General features: G+C 43.8%; 1 protein-coding gene across 7 annotated transcripts in view; it reads left to right on the top strand.

Annotated features, from left to right (window-relative positions):
* plekha5 (pleckstrin homology domain containing, family A member 5) overlaps window positions 1-14,479 on the top strand; it is a 177,894-nt gene that overhangs the window by 161,006 nt on the left and 2,409 nt on the right. For 6 of the 7 annotated variants that reach the window (XM_036577791.1, XM_036577792.1, XM_036577793.1 and 3 more), the window contains 13 exons: window positions 1,849-1,911; window positions 3,211-3,291; window positions 3,499-3,648; window positions 3,882-3,983; window positions 4,076-4,184; window positions 4,480-4,523; window positions 5,977-6,097; window positions 6,194-6,309; window positions 8,856-9,056; window positions 10,190-10,339; window positions 11,419-11,531; window positions 11,612-11,769; window positions 13,382-13,488. In XM_036577791.1, coding sequence (XP_036433684.1) covers window positions 1,849-1,911; window positions 3,211-3,291; window positions 3,499-3,648; window positions 3,882-3,983; window positions 4,076-4,184; window positions 4,480-4,523; window positions 5,977-6,097; window positions 6,194-6,309; window positions 8,856-9,056; window positions 10,190-10,339; window positions 11,419-11,531; window positions 11,612-11,769; window positions 13,382-13,473 — 1,500 coding nt within the window. In that variant the 3' untranslated portion in view covers window positions 13,474-13,488. Of the gene's footprint in view, window positions 1-1,848; window positions 1,912-3,210; window positions 3,292-3,498; window positions 3,649-3,881; window positions 3,984-4,075; window positions 4,185-4,479; window positions 4,524-5,461; window positions 5,633-5,976; window positions 6,098-6,193; window positions 6,310-8,855; window positions 9,057-10,189; window positions 10,340-11,418; window positions 11,532-11,611; window positions 11,770-13,381; window positions 13,489-14,479 lie in introns of all 7 variants that reach the window. The other variant, XM_036577795.1, reaches the window with a different exon arrangement.

Below are 14,479 nucleotides of genomic sequence, written 5' to 3' on the forward strand. Positions count from 1 at the left end.
TCAGCTCGTCTGCATTGTTGGGTCTGGTGTCTCTCATCTTCCTCTTGACAATATCCCATAGATTCTCTATGGGGCTTAGGTCAGGTGAGTTCGCTGGCCAATCAAGCACAGTGATACTGTGGTTATTAAACCAGGTTTTGGTACTTTTGGCAGTGTGGGCAGGTGCCAAGTCCTCCTGGAAAATGAAATCCGCATCTCCATAAAGCTCGTCAACAGAGGGAAGCATGAAGTGCTCTAAAATGTCCTGGTAGACGGCTGCGCTGACTTTGGACTTGATATAACACAGTGGACCAACACCAGCAGATGACATGGCTCCCCAAACCATCACTGATTGTGGAACCTTCACACTAGACCTCAAGCAGCTTGGACTGTGTGCCTCTTCACTCTTCCTCTAGACTCTGGGACCTTGATTTCCAAATGAAATGCAAAATTTACTTTCACCTGAAAACAGGACTTTGGACCACTGAGCAACAGTCCAGTCCTTTTTCTCCTTGGCCCAGGTAAGACGCTTCTGACGTTGTCTCTGGGTCATGAGTGGCTTGACACAAGGAATGTGACAGTTGTAGCCCATGTCTTGTATACGTGTGTGTGTGGTGGCTCTTGAAACACTGACTCCAGCAGCGGTCCACTCCTTGTGAATCTCCCCCAAATTCGTGAATCGCCTTTTCTTGACAATCCTTTCAAGGCTGCGGTTATCCCTGTTGCTTGTGCACTTTTTTCTACCACACTTTTTCCTTCCACTCCACTTTCCATTTATATGCTTGGATACAGCACTCTGAACAGCCATCTTATTTAGCAATGACCTTTTGTGGATTACCCTCCTTGTGGAGGGTTACAGTGACTGCCTTCTGGACAACTGTCAAGTCAGCAGTCTTCCCCATGATTGTGTAGCCTACTGAACCAGACTGAGGGACCATTTAAAGGTTTAGGAAACCTTTGCAGGTGTTTTCTGTTGATTAGCTGATTAGAGTGTGACACCATGAGTCTACAATATTGAACTTTTTCACAATATTCTAATTTTCTGAGATACTGACTTTTGGGTTTTCATTGGCTGTAGGCCATAATCATCAACATTAAAAGAAATAAACGCTTGAAATAGATCACTCTGTGTGTAGTGAATCTATATAATACACAAGTCTCACTTTTTGGAATTGAATTACTGAAATAAATTAACCTTTCGATGATATTCTAATTTATTGAGATGCACCTGTGTATCGCTGCTATCAGAACAAAACCTCGTATCTCCATCGTTTTTCAGTTCGTGTCATAATTTGAAAGTTCCCGTTGTTCTTTTACATTGTGTGTAAATTTCATTATGAATGCACCAAAAGAAACAGCCTGAAAGGCTGCAAAACATCTGGTTCCATTGACTTACATTGATAGTAAAGTGTGTTTTTTTCTTCTCCTGTAAAGTTCTCATTTTGGAGATTCGAGGTTTTGTTCCGACTGTGATATTTTGCTATATTAGTGGTATATTAGTTCTAGATTTCTTCAGCACAGTCTTAAACTTGAACAAATGCAAGTGCAATGAATTCCCACTTTACCTTCATTTACGTTCTGCTGTACAGGGAAGTGTAGCGTGCCTTCATTTCGCTTTAGCATCAGCCTCCTAACTAAATTTGACGTTTCCTCTCTAATCTGCCGAGGTCTTAGTCTTTCCTGCAGTAATAACACTGAAAGCTCTTTACTGAGTGGGAGAGACGCTCCCTTAATGAGAGGAACTGAGGTTCTTCTCCTGACTGTTGCTGTTTTGGTCTGTTGGCTCTGATCACTCTGGAGTTGTTTACTGCACGGCTGGAACAGCAGCCTGACGGCAGACCTGCATCTGAGTGTTGCTCTGTGTTGCAGATGAGCCCTGAGGAGTACAGAGAGAACACCTTCAGCTGCAGACCTGACGAACTGGATGTTGATGTAAGTCCACTGCTGTCCACATCTGGATACTTAATAGATTCAGAGGTTGAAACAGAAGTGGGCTGTTCTGCTGAAATGACCAGTAAAGAGTTAGTCTATCAGAATCTGAACATATGTGACTATAATTGATGTCACTGATTGTGCTTTCATGCACTTAACGATCCAATCATTATCAGATTTCTGCAGTGATCTGATTATTAAGTGGTCATGTAAACACACACTCTGGTTTCTCAGATCAGATTAAAGTCTATAAATCTGATTAGTAAATCTGATAAAGAGGCTGGATTTGAGTCAGTAATGGGGTTTCTCAGTGCTGTAAACTCTCAGTCTGATTTCTTTCGTTTCTCTCAGTCTGAGCTTGTGTGGAAACAGAGCGCCGTCCTGGAAACAGCGAGCAGCGTTTAACACAGCACTCGCAAAATGATGATAATGATAATAATAATAAAAAAAAAATAATCATAGAGCACTTCTCATACTCAAAGCAACTCAGTGTTTTACAATCAAAAAGTAAAATTAAGTAATAAAACAAAAATACAACAAAGGCAGAAAAAGGACCAGAAATAAAAGTGATAAAATGATAAAAAAAAAAAGAATTGGAAATATAATGACAAGTCTTCTGGAGTTTATTGGCTGGTTGTAAAGCAGAAATCTGATTACTGTCTGACTCATGTAGACCCGGAGTTTCCCCACTGATTACTCAAGAGCATGAAACCGGTTATTGACACAATCTGATTTTCTGCAGTTATCAGATTATTAAGTGTAAACGCACCAAACCAGTTACTGACACAATCTGATTTTCTGCAGTTATCAGATTATTAAGTGTAAACGCACCAAACCAGTTACTGACACAATCTGATTTTGTGCAGTTATCAGATTATTAAGTGTAAACGCACCAAATCGGTTATTGACACAATCTGATTTTGTGCATTTATCAGATTATTAAGTGTAAACGCACCAAACCGGTTACTGACACAATCTGATTTTCTGCAGTTATCAGATTATTAAGTGTAAACGCACCAAACCGGTTATTGACACAATCTGATTTTGTGCATTTATCAGATTATTAAGTGTAAACGCACCAAACCGGTTACTGACACAATCTGATTTTCTGCAGTTATCAGATTATGAAGTGTAAACGCACCAAACCGGTTATTGACACAATCTGATTTTGTGCAGTTATCAGATTATGAAGTGTAAACACACTGAATACTGTGCTGTGTGTGGAGTTGAAGGCCTGTTGTGATGATGCTCCTTCCTGAGATCAGAGGAAGAAGCTCTAACTCCGTCTCACTGTTCCAGGCTAAGCTAAGCAGGCTGTGTGAACAAGGCAAAGTGGTGCGCACTCAGGAGGAGAAGCTTCAGCAGCTCCACAGAGAGAAGGTAGAACCGAACTCTGTAGTGTTTGTTTAATGCAAAAACAGCTGCTGTCTCTGTAAGAATGCCCAGACCGTTCAACTCACTAGTAGTTATAAATCGCTCATTTGTGTATTACAGTAATAACTGCAGTATTACAGTGTAATAATTGTGGTTCTTCATGGAGGACGCTGGTTCAGAGAGATGTGATTTTGTTGGTGTTTTCTGTGTCAGCACACTCTGGAGACAGCCCTGCTGTCGGCCAGTCAGGAGATCGAGATGAGCACTGATAATCCAGCAGCTGTGCAGAGCGTCATCCAGCAGAGGGATGTTCTGCAGAGCGGCCTCCTCAGCACCTGCAGAGAACTTTCCCGCGTCAACGCCGTGAGTGAATCTCTTTCTCCGTCACAAACTGTAGATTCAGCATCTTCAGCCACACACACACACAGACCCACACACACACACACACACACAGACCCACACACACACACACACAGACCCACACACACACACACAGACCCACACACACACACACACAGACCCACACGCACACACACACATACACACTGAGGATGTTGCAGAGAGTGAGACGCTGTCTGAACGCTGTGGTTCTGCAGGAGCTGGATCGGAGCTGGAGGGAGTACGATAAGCTGGAGGCTGATGTCACGTTGGCTAAGAGGAACCTGCTGGAACAGCTAGAGGCTCTCGGCAGTCCGCAGGTAGAGTACCGACCTTCAGCTCCTCACCGTCACTGAAAAATAACCACACACAGACGTACAGCACTGAACTGTGTGACTGTGTGTGTGTGTAGACGGAACCTCCGAGTCAGCAGCACGTACAGATCCAGAAGGAACTCTGGAGAATTCAGGACGTGATGGAAGCTTTGAACAAAAACAAGCCAAAGAGGAGCACTGAACCCAGTAAGAGACACACACACACACACGTACATACACATACGCACCTATATACACTTCTATACACTTATACACACACACACACACACACACATATTCACACTTATACATACACACACACACACACACACACACACACCATAGACCAGTGGTTCTCAACCCTGGTTCTGTGTTCTGTGGTCTGTGTGTTCTGTATTCTGTGTTCTGTGGCTCTGTGTTCTCTTATTGAAGAGGGTTCTAGATGGTTTCTTTTCTCGCTGTTCTGTTCAGTTCAGTAATGTGTGTTTGTCTGTATGTGCAGGTTTTCCGGGAGCCAATCCGATCTCCAGCCTTCAGAAGAGCGAGGTGAGCGTTAGAGAACTGAACCCGTCTCTCTCTGCTAATCTAAAAGTCGGCTATAAATAAACTATATTCAGATAAAATATAATGACTATATTACAGTGCAAGTATGGGCAAAATTATACTGCTTAAAATAAAGTAATTGTAAGCAGGTTAACATGTTTGTTTTCTTTGAGTTTGTTAAATTATAATATACCTCATTTTCACTCAGTCTTCCACTAATAATTTGTAGCTGAAATACAAATGGAAATAAACTGTGCATTAACTATTGAGTGACTTTGCAGTGAGAACTGCAGAGATTGTATGAAGGCGCATGCGTCAAAAATAGTGTGAAGTTGAAGAAAAAGGCCTAAAATCCTCCTAAACATGCTGTACATAAGAATGTGATTGATTAGCAATTAGCTCAGCGGATAGCTAACAGCCATTTGAAATTCTGCCCAGTGTGGGAGGAGCAGCGCCGCTGGATTGGTGCTAAATAAGACTCGCAGTGGTGATTTGGTGACCTGCATTAAAGAGTGCTGTATACAGTGATGGGCGGCCAAACGTCCTTCTCCTCATTCAGCTGTCCATGGTTGCTTGGCAACGATACCATACTATAAAGAAACTGCATTTCTTGGTGGAATACTTGTTTATATCAATTAATATTATTATTATTATTTTTTTTTATTATTATTATTATATATTTTATGTTGGCCGCTATTTTATAAAAGCAATAAGCCGCCTGAGGTCATGTGTCAGTGATTTTATCACAGGAGGAGGTTTAACTCCAGTAACGCAGGGCCTCTTGTGGGTTATTGCTTTAGTAGAAACTCAGTGCTCTGCCGGCGCTGCGGTCAGCAGCGTCCATTACTTGATTTCTCTCCAAATTCAGCTCTGAGCCAGCAGTTGCCCCGGCAACCAAGCTTTCGTTTCACCTCTCAGTTGGGACTACTTTCAATCTGTAGGAGTCAGACTCCGTGCCCCCGCGTCCTCCACTTCCTCAGCTGTACGAGGGCGGAGAGCGACCGTGCGTGCCCCCCCTGCCCTGCCCCGGCTCCGCACAGCCGCACATGCCTCGCACAACCGCACACCGGCCTGAGGACCGCAAGGCCGCCCAACGCAACGGCAGCCACAGCGTAAGAGGCTGCTGAACACCCCTTGCCCCCCCGCGTCCCACCATTTCCTTCACCGCATCCTCTGACTCCTCCACATCTTACTTCATAAACTGTGTGGGCGTCCATCTCTGCTCATCATCACTGGGTTATGATTCTTTGAACATTTCAGCTGAGTTTGAATGTTCGCCTCATTTTTTGGTTCTCATTCAGTCATTAACAGATTGCACAGTTCAGTGTGGAGACCTTAGATCAGCGTGACTCCATCTGCGTCCATGTTTCATAATAGTAACATCTCATACATTCAGTCCATAACATTCCTTTTGGAAATCTGTGTGTGTGTTACATATGTGGTCACTCCTCTCCAGGGTCCAGACTACAGACTTTATAAGAGTGAACCAGAGCTGACCACAGTGGCTGAAGTAGACGAGAGTAATGGAGAGGACAAATCTGAACAAGCTGCTGAAAAAGAGCCTTCTAGTACTAAAGGTACTCAAACATCTCATCACAGGACTTCAGCAGAAAAGTAGCTGAAACTGCAGGAACTTTCACACATCAGGGTCTCATGTCTGTTCTTATCTGCAGGGATGCCGTATCCTGTGGGTGTCGTGAGTCCCAGAACAAAGTCTCAGATGCCGGAATCCTCCACTATCGCCTCTTATGTGACACTGAGGAAGAACAAGAAGCCTGACCCAAGAACAGTAGGTCCTTTCATTTAAATGTGTAACCTGGTATTTATTTATTTATTTATTTATTTATGCTTGGTTGGGTACGTGTTTAGTTTTTCAGTGTAGTCACGCTAAGCTTTGTAAAACATGTTTATTAGTGTTATGTAATGTCAGGAGAATCCATTTTAATGCAGTGGTCTGTGAAACTGTGAAAATTGCCACTGCATGGTTTTCTATTCACAGACAGTGAAGAGCTGAAAACACGTAAACACACTCCGTGTAGTTTGTATGCTGCATGTTAAATTGATTTTTGTTTTGTTTGGTCGCCGTTATGTGTTTTTTTCCCACACACAGTTTGAAAAAAGCATTTTGGTAAAGTGAACTAACCCTCCCGTCACTGTTTACTGACGGTGGGTGGTGTACACATTTGATTTTGAGAGTGAGTTTCTAGTACTCATTCGAGTTTTTAAAGCCTGTAAAGTGCAGTTCACGCAGCTTTGATCACTATTTATATTAACCAAAGCCGTTTTTGTCTACGTAAATCCGACCTGAGCCACTTCCATATGTGGTCCTAGATCGGATACGTATCCAATTCGTGGCCGTATGACCTTAATGAGAAGCTTGGATCAAAAAGCTCAGTTTTTCCACTGCTCGCTCCATCATTCAGCGTTACCATGGCAGCAGCGCTTGCAATGTGAACAAAGCCTTGGAAAGAGACTCGTCAAACTGCTGATCTGCCAAACACCTGACTGGATGGATGCTATAGCGCCCCCTGCTGCCAGCAATCAGAATGCAGCTCATGATTGTGTCATGTTGTGAATTGCGGCGTTATGCGTTATGGACACAGAATGAGTTTACACAGCTTGACTGGTTTCTGTTGAGCGTTCTCACTCTCTCACTCTGAGCGTTCTCACTCTCTCACTCTGAACTATCTCACTCTCTCACTCTGAGCGTTCTCACTCTCTCACTCTGAGCGATCTCACTCTCTGCGATCTCACTCTCTCACTCTGAGCGATCTCACTCTCTCACTCTGAACTATCTCACTCTCACTCTGAGCTTTCTCACTCTCTCACTCTGAGCGATCTCACTCTCACTCTGAGCGATCTCACTTTCTCACTCTGAGCTTTCTCACTCACTCTGAGCTTTCTCACTCTCACTCTGAGCGATCTCACTTTCACTCTGAGCGATCTCACTCTCTCACTGAGCGATCTCACTCTGAGCGATCTCACTCTCACTCTCACTCTGAGCGATCTCACTCTGAGCGATCTCACTTTCACTCTGAGCGTTCTCACTCTCTCACTCTGAGCGTTCTCACTCTCTCACTCTGAGCGTTCTCACTCTCTCACTCTGAACTATCTCACTCTCTCACTCTGAACTATCTCACTCTGAGCGATCTCACTCTCTCACTCTGAGCGTTCTCACTCTCTCACTGAGCGATCTCACTCTGAGCGATCTCACTCTCACTCTCTCACTCTGAGCGATCTCACTCTGAGCGATCTCACTCACTCTGAGCGATCTCACTCTCTCACTCTGAGCGTTCTCACTTTCACTCTGAGCGTTCTCACTCTCTCACTCTGAGCGTTCTCACTCTCTCACTCTGAGCGTTCTCACTCTCTCACTCTGAACTATCTCACTCTGAACTATCTCACTCTGAGCGATCTCACTCTCTCACTCTGAGCGATCTCACTCTCTCAGTCTGAGCGATCTCACTCTCTCACTCTGAGCGATCTCACTCACTCTGAGCTTTCTCACTCACTCTGAGCGATCTCACTCTCACTCTGAGCGATCTCACTCTGAGCGTTCTCACTCTCTCACTCTGAGCGATCTCACTCTCTCACTCTGAGCTTTCTCACTCTCTCACTCTGAGCGATCTCACTCTCTCACTCTGAGCGATCTCACTCACTCTGAGCTTTCTCACTCACTCTGAGCGATCTCACTCTCACTCTGAGCGATCTCACTCTGAGCGTTCTCACTCTCTCACTCTGAGCGATCTCACTCTCTCACTCTGAGCTTTCTCACTCTCTCACTCTGAGCGATCTCACTCTCTTACTCTGAGCGATCTCACTTTCACTCTGAGCGATCTCACTCTCTCACTCTGAGCGATCTCACTCTCTCACTCTGAGCATTCTCACTCTCACTCTGAGCATTCTCACTCTCACCTTTCTCACTCTCACTCTGAGCGATCTCACTTTCACTCTGAGCGTTCTCACTCTCTCACTCTGAGCATTCTCACTCTCACTCTGAGCATTCTCACTCTCACTCTGAGCATTCTCACTCTCACTCTGAGCGATCTTACTCTCTCACTCTGAGCGATCTCACTTTCACTCTGAGCGATCTCACTCTCTCACTCTGAGCGTTCTCACTTTCACTCTGAGCGATCTCACTCTCTCACTCTGAGAGTTCTCACTTTCACTCTGAGCGATCTCACTCTCTCACTCTGAGCGTTCTCACTCTCTCACTCTGAGCGATCTCACTTTCACTCTGAGCGATCTCACTCTCTCACTCTGAGCGTTCTCACTTTCACTCTGAGCGATCTCACTCTCTCACTCTGAGCGTTCTCACTCTCTCACTCTGAGCAGGACCGTCCACGCAGCGCAGTAGAGCAGATGACCGGCGGTGTGGAGGGAGCTCGGCAGCGCATGAGCGTTGAGGAGCAGATGGAGCGAATTCGAAGGCATCAACAGGGGGCGCTACGTGAGCGTGAGAGGAGGAGGGAGGAGAGCGCCCTCTCACACAGTCTGTCCTTCAGTAAAGACCATCCATACTACTACACCCTGCAGGTAGCCCTGACGTCCACACACCACCTGCTCTCGCTGTAAAGACCTGCAGTACAGAGTTCGATCTCTCAGGTTCAGCTGCGTTTCCAAAAACCTGAATATCCAACCCTTTCATCTGTGTGTTTACTGTTAAATAAAGTTTAATATCTTTCTCCCTGAAGTCTTTCCATCGCAATATCAATTTATTGTCCAAAGAGCAGCCAGAGAGCAGAGTTTATTAAAGTTTGTCAAATAACAAAAATAGTATTTGAGAGTTATAATAGTTTTTCACTCGTTTGATTAACCTTCATTGTACAGTCCTGTACAGTAACCTCCACTTTACTTTATCACGTAAAATAATGTAAGTTAATCCTCAGTCATCAAACTAAGTGTCCAGTTTGACCAACAGCATGAAATCAGCGGAAAAATCACATTAATGATTAATGAGTCTAAACTCTCATATCGCTGCTGAACAATTTCACCGAATTTGAAAATGTCAGCTGCTAAAATTTAATGATGAATGGACCAATAGAAAAGCTCCAAAATGAATTGGAAAAAAAATCTGGCTCCATTAACTTCCATGTAGAGTTATGAATATTTTTTCCTGTAAAGTTATCATTACAGAGATACAAGGTTTTATTCCGACAGGGATGATATTCTTCTGTACTTTCTGAGGCTATAAAACAGCTGTATATTGTTCTGTGAAGCTTCTTGTAAAGCCGGCTTTGTAGTTCTCACCTTGTGCAGCCGTTGGTGTAGCTCATTCCAAGCCTTGAGTACGTTATGAATGCAGGTCCACGATGCAGCTGTCTGTGCTTTCGTCTCAGATGAGTGATCTCTGTAGCGGCGATGCTGTGGGAAATCAGCTTTATGAATTATGCATCATGCTTACAGCAGTCTGGCTTCGTCATGTCTGTCACTGAGCTGCTAATCTCAGGATGCGTGTCATGCTCTGAGCTCTCTTCCTCAGCACCTCATATGCAGATGCACTTACTGTAGAGAAGCAGCACCGAGCCTTTTGGCTTTAATATAAACAACACAGGATGATTTTTCTTTACCATGATCTGAAGGATGCGTTTAAAACACGTGGCTGTCAGTCATTGTGCTGGATTGAGTTTATCCAGTGAGGTTTACGTCTCTGAATGTGTGTTTATTAGACGAGGAGCTCCGCGTTGTCACCAGAAGAGCAGGATGGTAGGAGGAAAGAGAGAGAGAGAGAGCGGGAGAGAGAGAGAGAGATGTCTCCCGGAGAGCGAGAGCTGATGAAAGTGACAGCCACATTGAAAGAGACCCCCAAACCAGCTGAGGTAACACAGCACACACTGAACCCATGTCTCACATTGTAGGAATGACATTATTATTATTAATAATAATAATAATAATAATAATCCTTATTTATAGAGCACTTTTCTTGCCAGTGGCAGAAATGATGAGTATTCATTTAAAATCATATCATATAAGTCAATAACCCAGATCAGATTAAACAGAAAAAGACCAAAGAGCCATAGAGTTTTACTGAAGCTCTGAGTTAAAGAGCTGCGTTTTCAGGTGTTTATTAAAAGTGAGCTCTGAGCTCGACTGTCTAATAAAAGCTGAACTGAGCTCCACAGTTTAGAATGAGAATAACTGAAAGAGTCTCTCCACGTTTTCTGTGTTTTACTGAAGGAGTTCAGAAGGTCAGAATCTGCAGATCTGAGATCATAAACAGACGTTCAGGAGCTTTAAGGTCATTTAGAGCTTTAAAAACCAGCAGCAGAGCTTTAAACTCTCTCTAACAGATCCAGGCGGTCAGTGCAGTGTGTAACGGGGTAATATGAGCTCTCTGTGTTGGTGCTGTGAGGATCCGTGCTGCTGCGTTCTGTACTGGTTCTAGAGGATGGACTGTTTTCTCAAGTAAGATCATTACAGTGATCAACTCTGAACGTTTCTCTGCGTCGCTCTGAGAGAGAAAAGGCTGAACTTTAGTGATTTTCTCACATGATAAAAAGTTGCTTTAGTGACTGTTTACATGCAGATTAAACAGAGCTCAGACTCTCAGATCACATCCAGGTTTCTACTGCAGGTTTGGTTTATGAAGATAAGGAGCCGAGATTCTCATAAAGCAGCTTTCTCTGAGTTTTCGGACCAACAATCAGCATTTCAGTTTTTTCGTGATTTAGTTGTAAAACATTTTGTGAGAAATAACTGACACACAGCTGGTCAGCCTGTCCACAGAGTCCTGATTATCGGAGGAAAGGAAATGTGTAACTGTGTCGTCAGCATAACTACTAAAATTGAACACTGTTATTCACAGGATGGTAACTCAGCATCACTCTGCATTGCATTACTGTCCTGCACTTGCTGTCAGAGCTTGTGGCACATCCTGCTGTCTTGTGTTTCCTCTTAGGAGGAGCAGGGTGAGGTTTGTCAGAAGACTTCTGAAACCAGCCGAAGCCCCGAGCAGCAGAGACAGAAAGAGCTGGCGGCCGACCGCCTCAAAACCCTGCCCACCGAGAACAGGTGGGGTTTCGTGTGTGTTTGCTTATCTGTCCTGTGTTTGCAGGTTGCAGGTGCACTCAGCTCTCTGTCCTGTGTCTCAGTCTGCAGACAGCAGTGATGGTACGAGTGGGCACAGAGGAGGATGAAGAGGAGGAGGAGGAGGAGGAGGAGGAGGAAAAGCTCTCTGGACAGAGTCAAGATCAGATCATCACAGCCCCCTATGACGTCACTGCCTCCAAACACGGCAATCTGGTTTCAGGTGAGATAAAATGTTCTTTCTACTAAAGTATTTAAAGCACAGTTCTCAGCTGCATGTTAAATCAGATCAACTGCTTAAGCACATGGACTGAATTTATAAGCGTTTATGTGCTTGGCTTGGAGATAAATCTGTTTAGATCTCTGTTTACACAGCAGACATTTCAGAACAGCCATTGCAGGCGTTGCTGAAGCCTCTATGCACATTTTTGTGCTTTTCCTCATCCAGCACATCTGAATCAGTTCACTAACTAATTAACAACCTTCATTAACCAACTAACTAACGGGTAGCACAGGGAAAACACAACTTGTTTAGAGTTGTGGTTTATATTGCAATCTTGTAATTATTAAATTAGTGTACTTGTTTTAAGGCCTTTTGTAACAGAGCTGAAAAACATGCACATAAATATTAATGCAATCTTTCACATCAAGTCTGAAGCAAATGGACTGAGACTAAGATGTTTAATGCAGAGCCAGCTTGATTTCCTGGATTGTAGAGCTGTTGAACAAGTGTTAAAATCAGGTTGACCAATCAGAGCTACACGTGTCCAAAAGCTGGTCCAGAGTTTTTTTCTGAAATGAAGGTGTTAATAGTGAGTTTGTGCTGCAGTAACAGCCTCTACTCTTCTGGGAAGGTTCTAGATGTTGAACATTGCTGTGAGGATTTAATTGAGCATTAGTGAGGTCAGGTACTGATGTTGGATGGTGAGTTCTGGATCACTAACTCACCCCAAAGGTATTAAATGGCGCTTCATCACTCCAGAGAACACAGTTTCACTGCTCCACAGCCCAGTGCTGGGAGGGCTTTATGCCCCTCTAGTTTTAAAGTGACCTTTAAGAACTGATCAGTCCTCATACCTTCTGGGCCAAAGTGCTGTGGAGCTCAATGTTTACCCTCATCTGACGATCTGAGTTCAGTTCATGAAGGTTTTGCTAATTAGCTGATGAGCTGAATCAGGTGTGTTTTATGAGTTGGAGTCCGCAGTGTTTTGGCCCACGAGGACTGGAGTCTGACACACATGCATTAGATGGACTATCTGGATACTTTTGGACACATAATGTAGATATTCACTGTAGTTCCAAGTCAGTGTTTATTAAGATGGGGATGCATTTCATTTTGCATGTTGTGGGACATAAAAACTTGTAGGAGCAGCTCTGAGTGGAAACAGCACCTCAAACACTCCGACTGCAAAACTGCAGATGAACCATTCCTTCATTCACTCTTTTAGAGCTCCTGAGTGGAGCAGTCTGCACAGCCAACGTTTCTGCTGAATGGTTAAACACAGCGTCTTTGAAAAGGTTAATTTTGCTTCTCACATTTTCTTCTTCGTCTCCTCCGTGTTTTAAAGCGTCAGACTTGATGAAAGATTTCAGTGCTTTTGAAATCTGAGTCAGTTTTTTTTATTCATCTGTAAAAATCCTGCTTAGTATGAAAAGGCCTTTACTGACATGCTCGCCGTTCACTGTATATGCAGCCGTCTGTCTGTCTGTCTGTCTGTCTGTTTATCTGTCTGTCTGTGATATTAAGTGTGTGTGTATGAGCACAGCTGATTTGTACTGATTAACATCTTGCTGTGTTGCCTGTTTGTGGGCTTGTTTTGTTGAACGGTTTGCAGTGAACAGCCTGCCCAGTCCAGCTCGGTCTCCAGGCTCCTCCCCCCCCCCGCCACCGCAGCTGCCCGACGGGTCGCACTTCATGTGTGTGTAGTGGAGAAACAGTACAGTAAGAACTTGCCGCCGAACTCACAGCCTGAAACTCTGAATCCTGTTTTTATGAGCTCTCACTGATGATAGACATGCGGGTCACAGCGCTGTGCGGTGCTGTTGGGTCTTAGGCCAGATTAATTAATGCTGTTTGTAGTGTTTTTGTAAACAAACATCATTAATACTTAAACCTGATACGATAGAATGATTGTTCAGGAACCTTCTACAGATCAGTGATCAAACCAAAGCCTGATTATTTAATTTCTTTATAATTGTAAATAAACATCAGCCGAACTTCGTCTTTAGTTATGCTTTAGTTATGCTGTGTTTTTTCCAAACCTGCAATTTAAGGGTTTTTGCATGTTGTGCATGTGTGCATGATTACGCTGTCAGTGTCTCACTTCAAGGACAGTGATGGACACTTGGAAGTGCAGCAGTAATTAGCTTTCCAGTTAGGATTAATTATCTACAAGCAGCTGTGCAGATTACAGTTTCCACAATTAACACAGTCGTTTCTCCTAAACACACTAAATACTGTCCAGCTGAAGGGAACTTTATGCTTCCTGCAGCTTTTGTATACAGAATTTGAAATAGAAATTGTCATAATTTGCTGTAATATTAATATGTTCAGCATGCACATAGAGAGATCATGTAATGTGAACCACACTGCACCATTTATCAAAGGTGTGAAATGGCGACACCTGCTGGAAACAAGCTCTTTCATAATTGGCATTGTCTTCACTTTTAATATAAAAATGGCCCGAAATTAAAAAAAAAGGCCCGAACATACCTCACGCAAGGACGTAAACGCAGACACTTCGAGCTGGGCAGACAGGGTGTCGCGCGTAGTTGCATTCAAAAATGTGTCACAACGCATTTCATAACGCAACGTAAGCGCGAGCTGCATTCTGAGTGGTCTTGTACCGCCAGTGTGTTTTCTCAACTGCCAGCGCAGACGAGCAGCTGAGTCTCACGCAAAGATGACTTACATAATCATAAAAATATGATAC

The sequence above is a fragment of the Colossoma macropomum genome, unplaced genomic scaffold (genome assembly GCF_904425465.1).
Source record: "Colossoma macropomum unplaced genomic scaffold, Colossoma_macropomum, whole genome shotgun sequence".
Classification (NCBI taxonomy): Eukaryota; Metazoa; Chordata; class Actinopteri; order Characiformes; family Serrasalmidae; genus Colossoma; species Colossoma macropomum.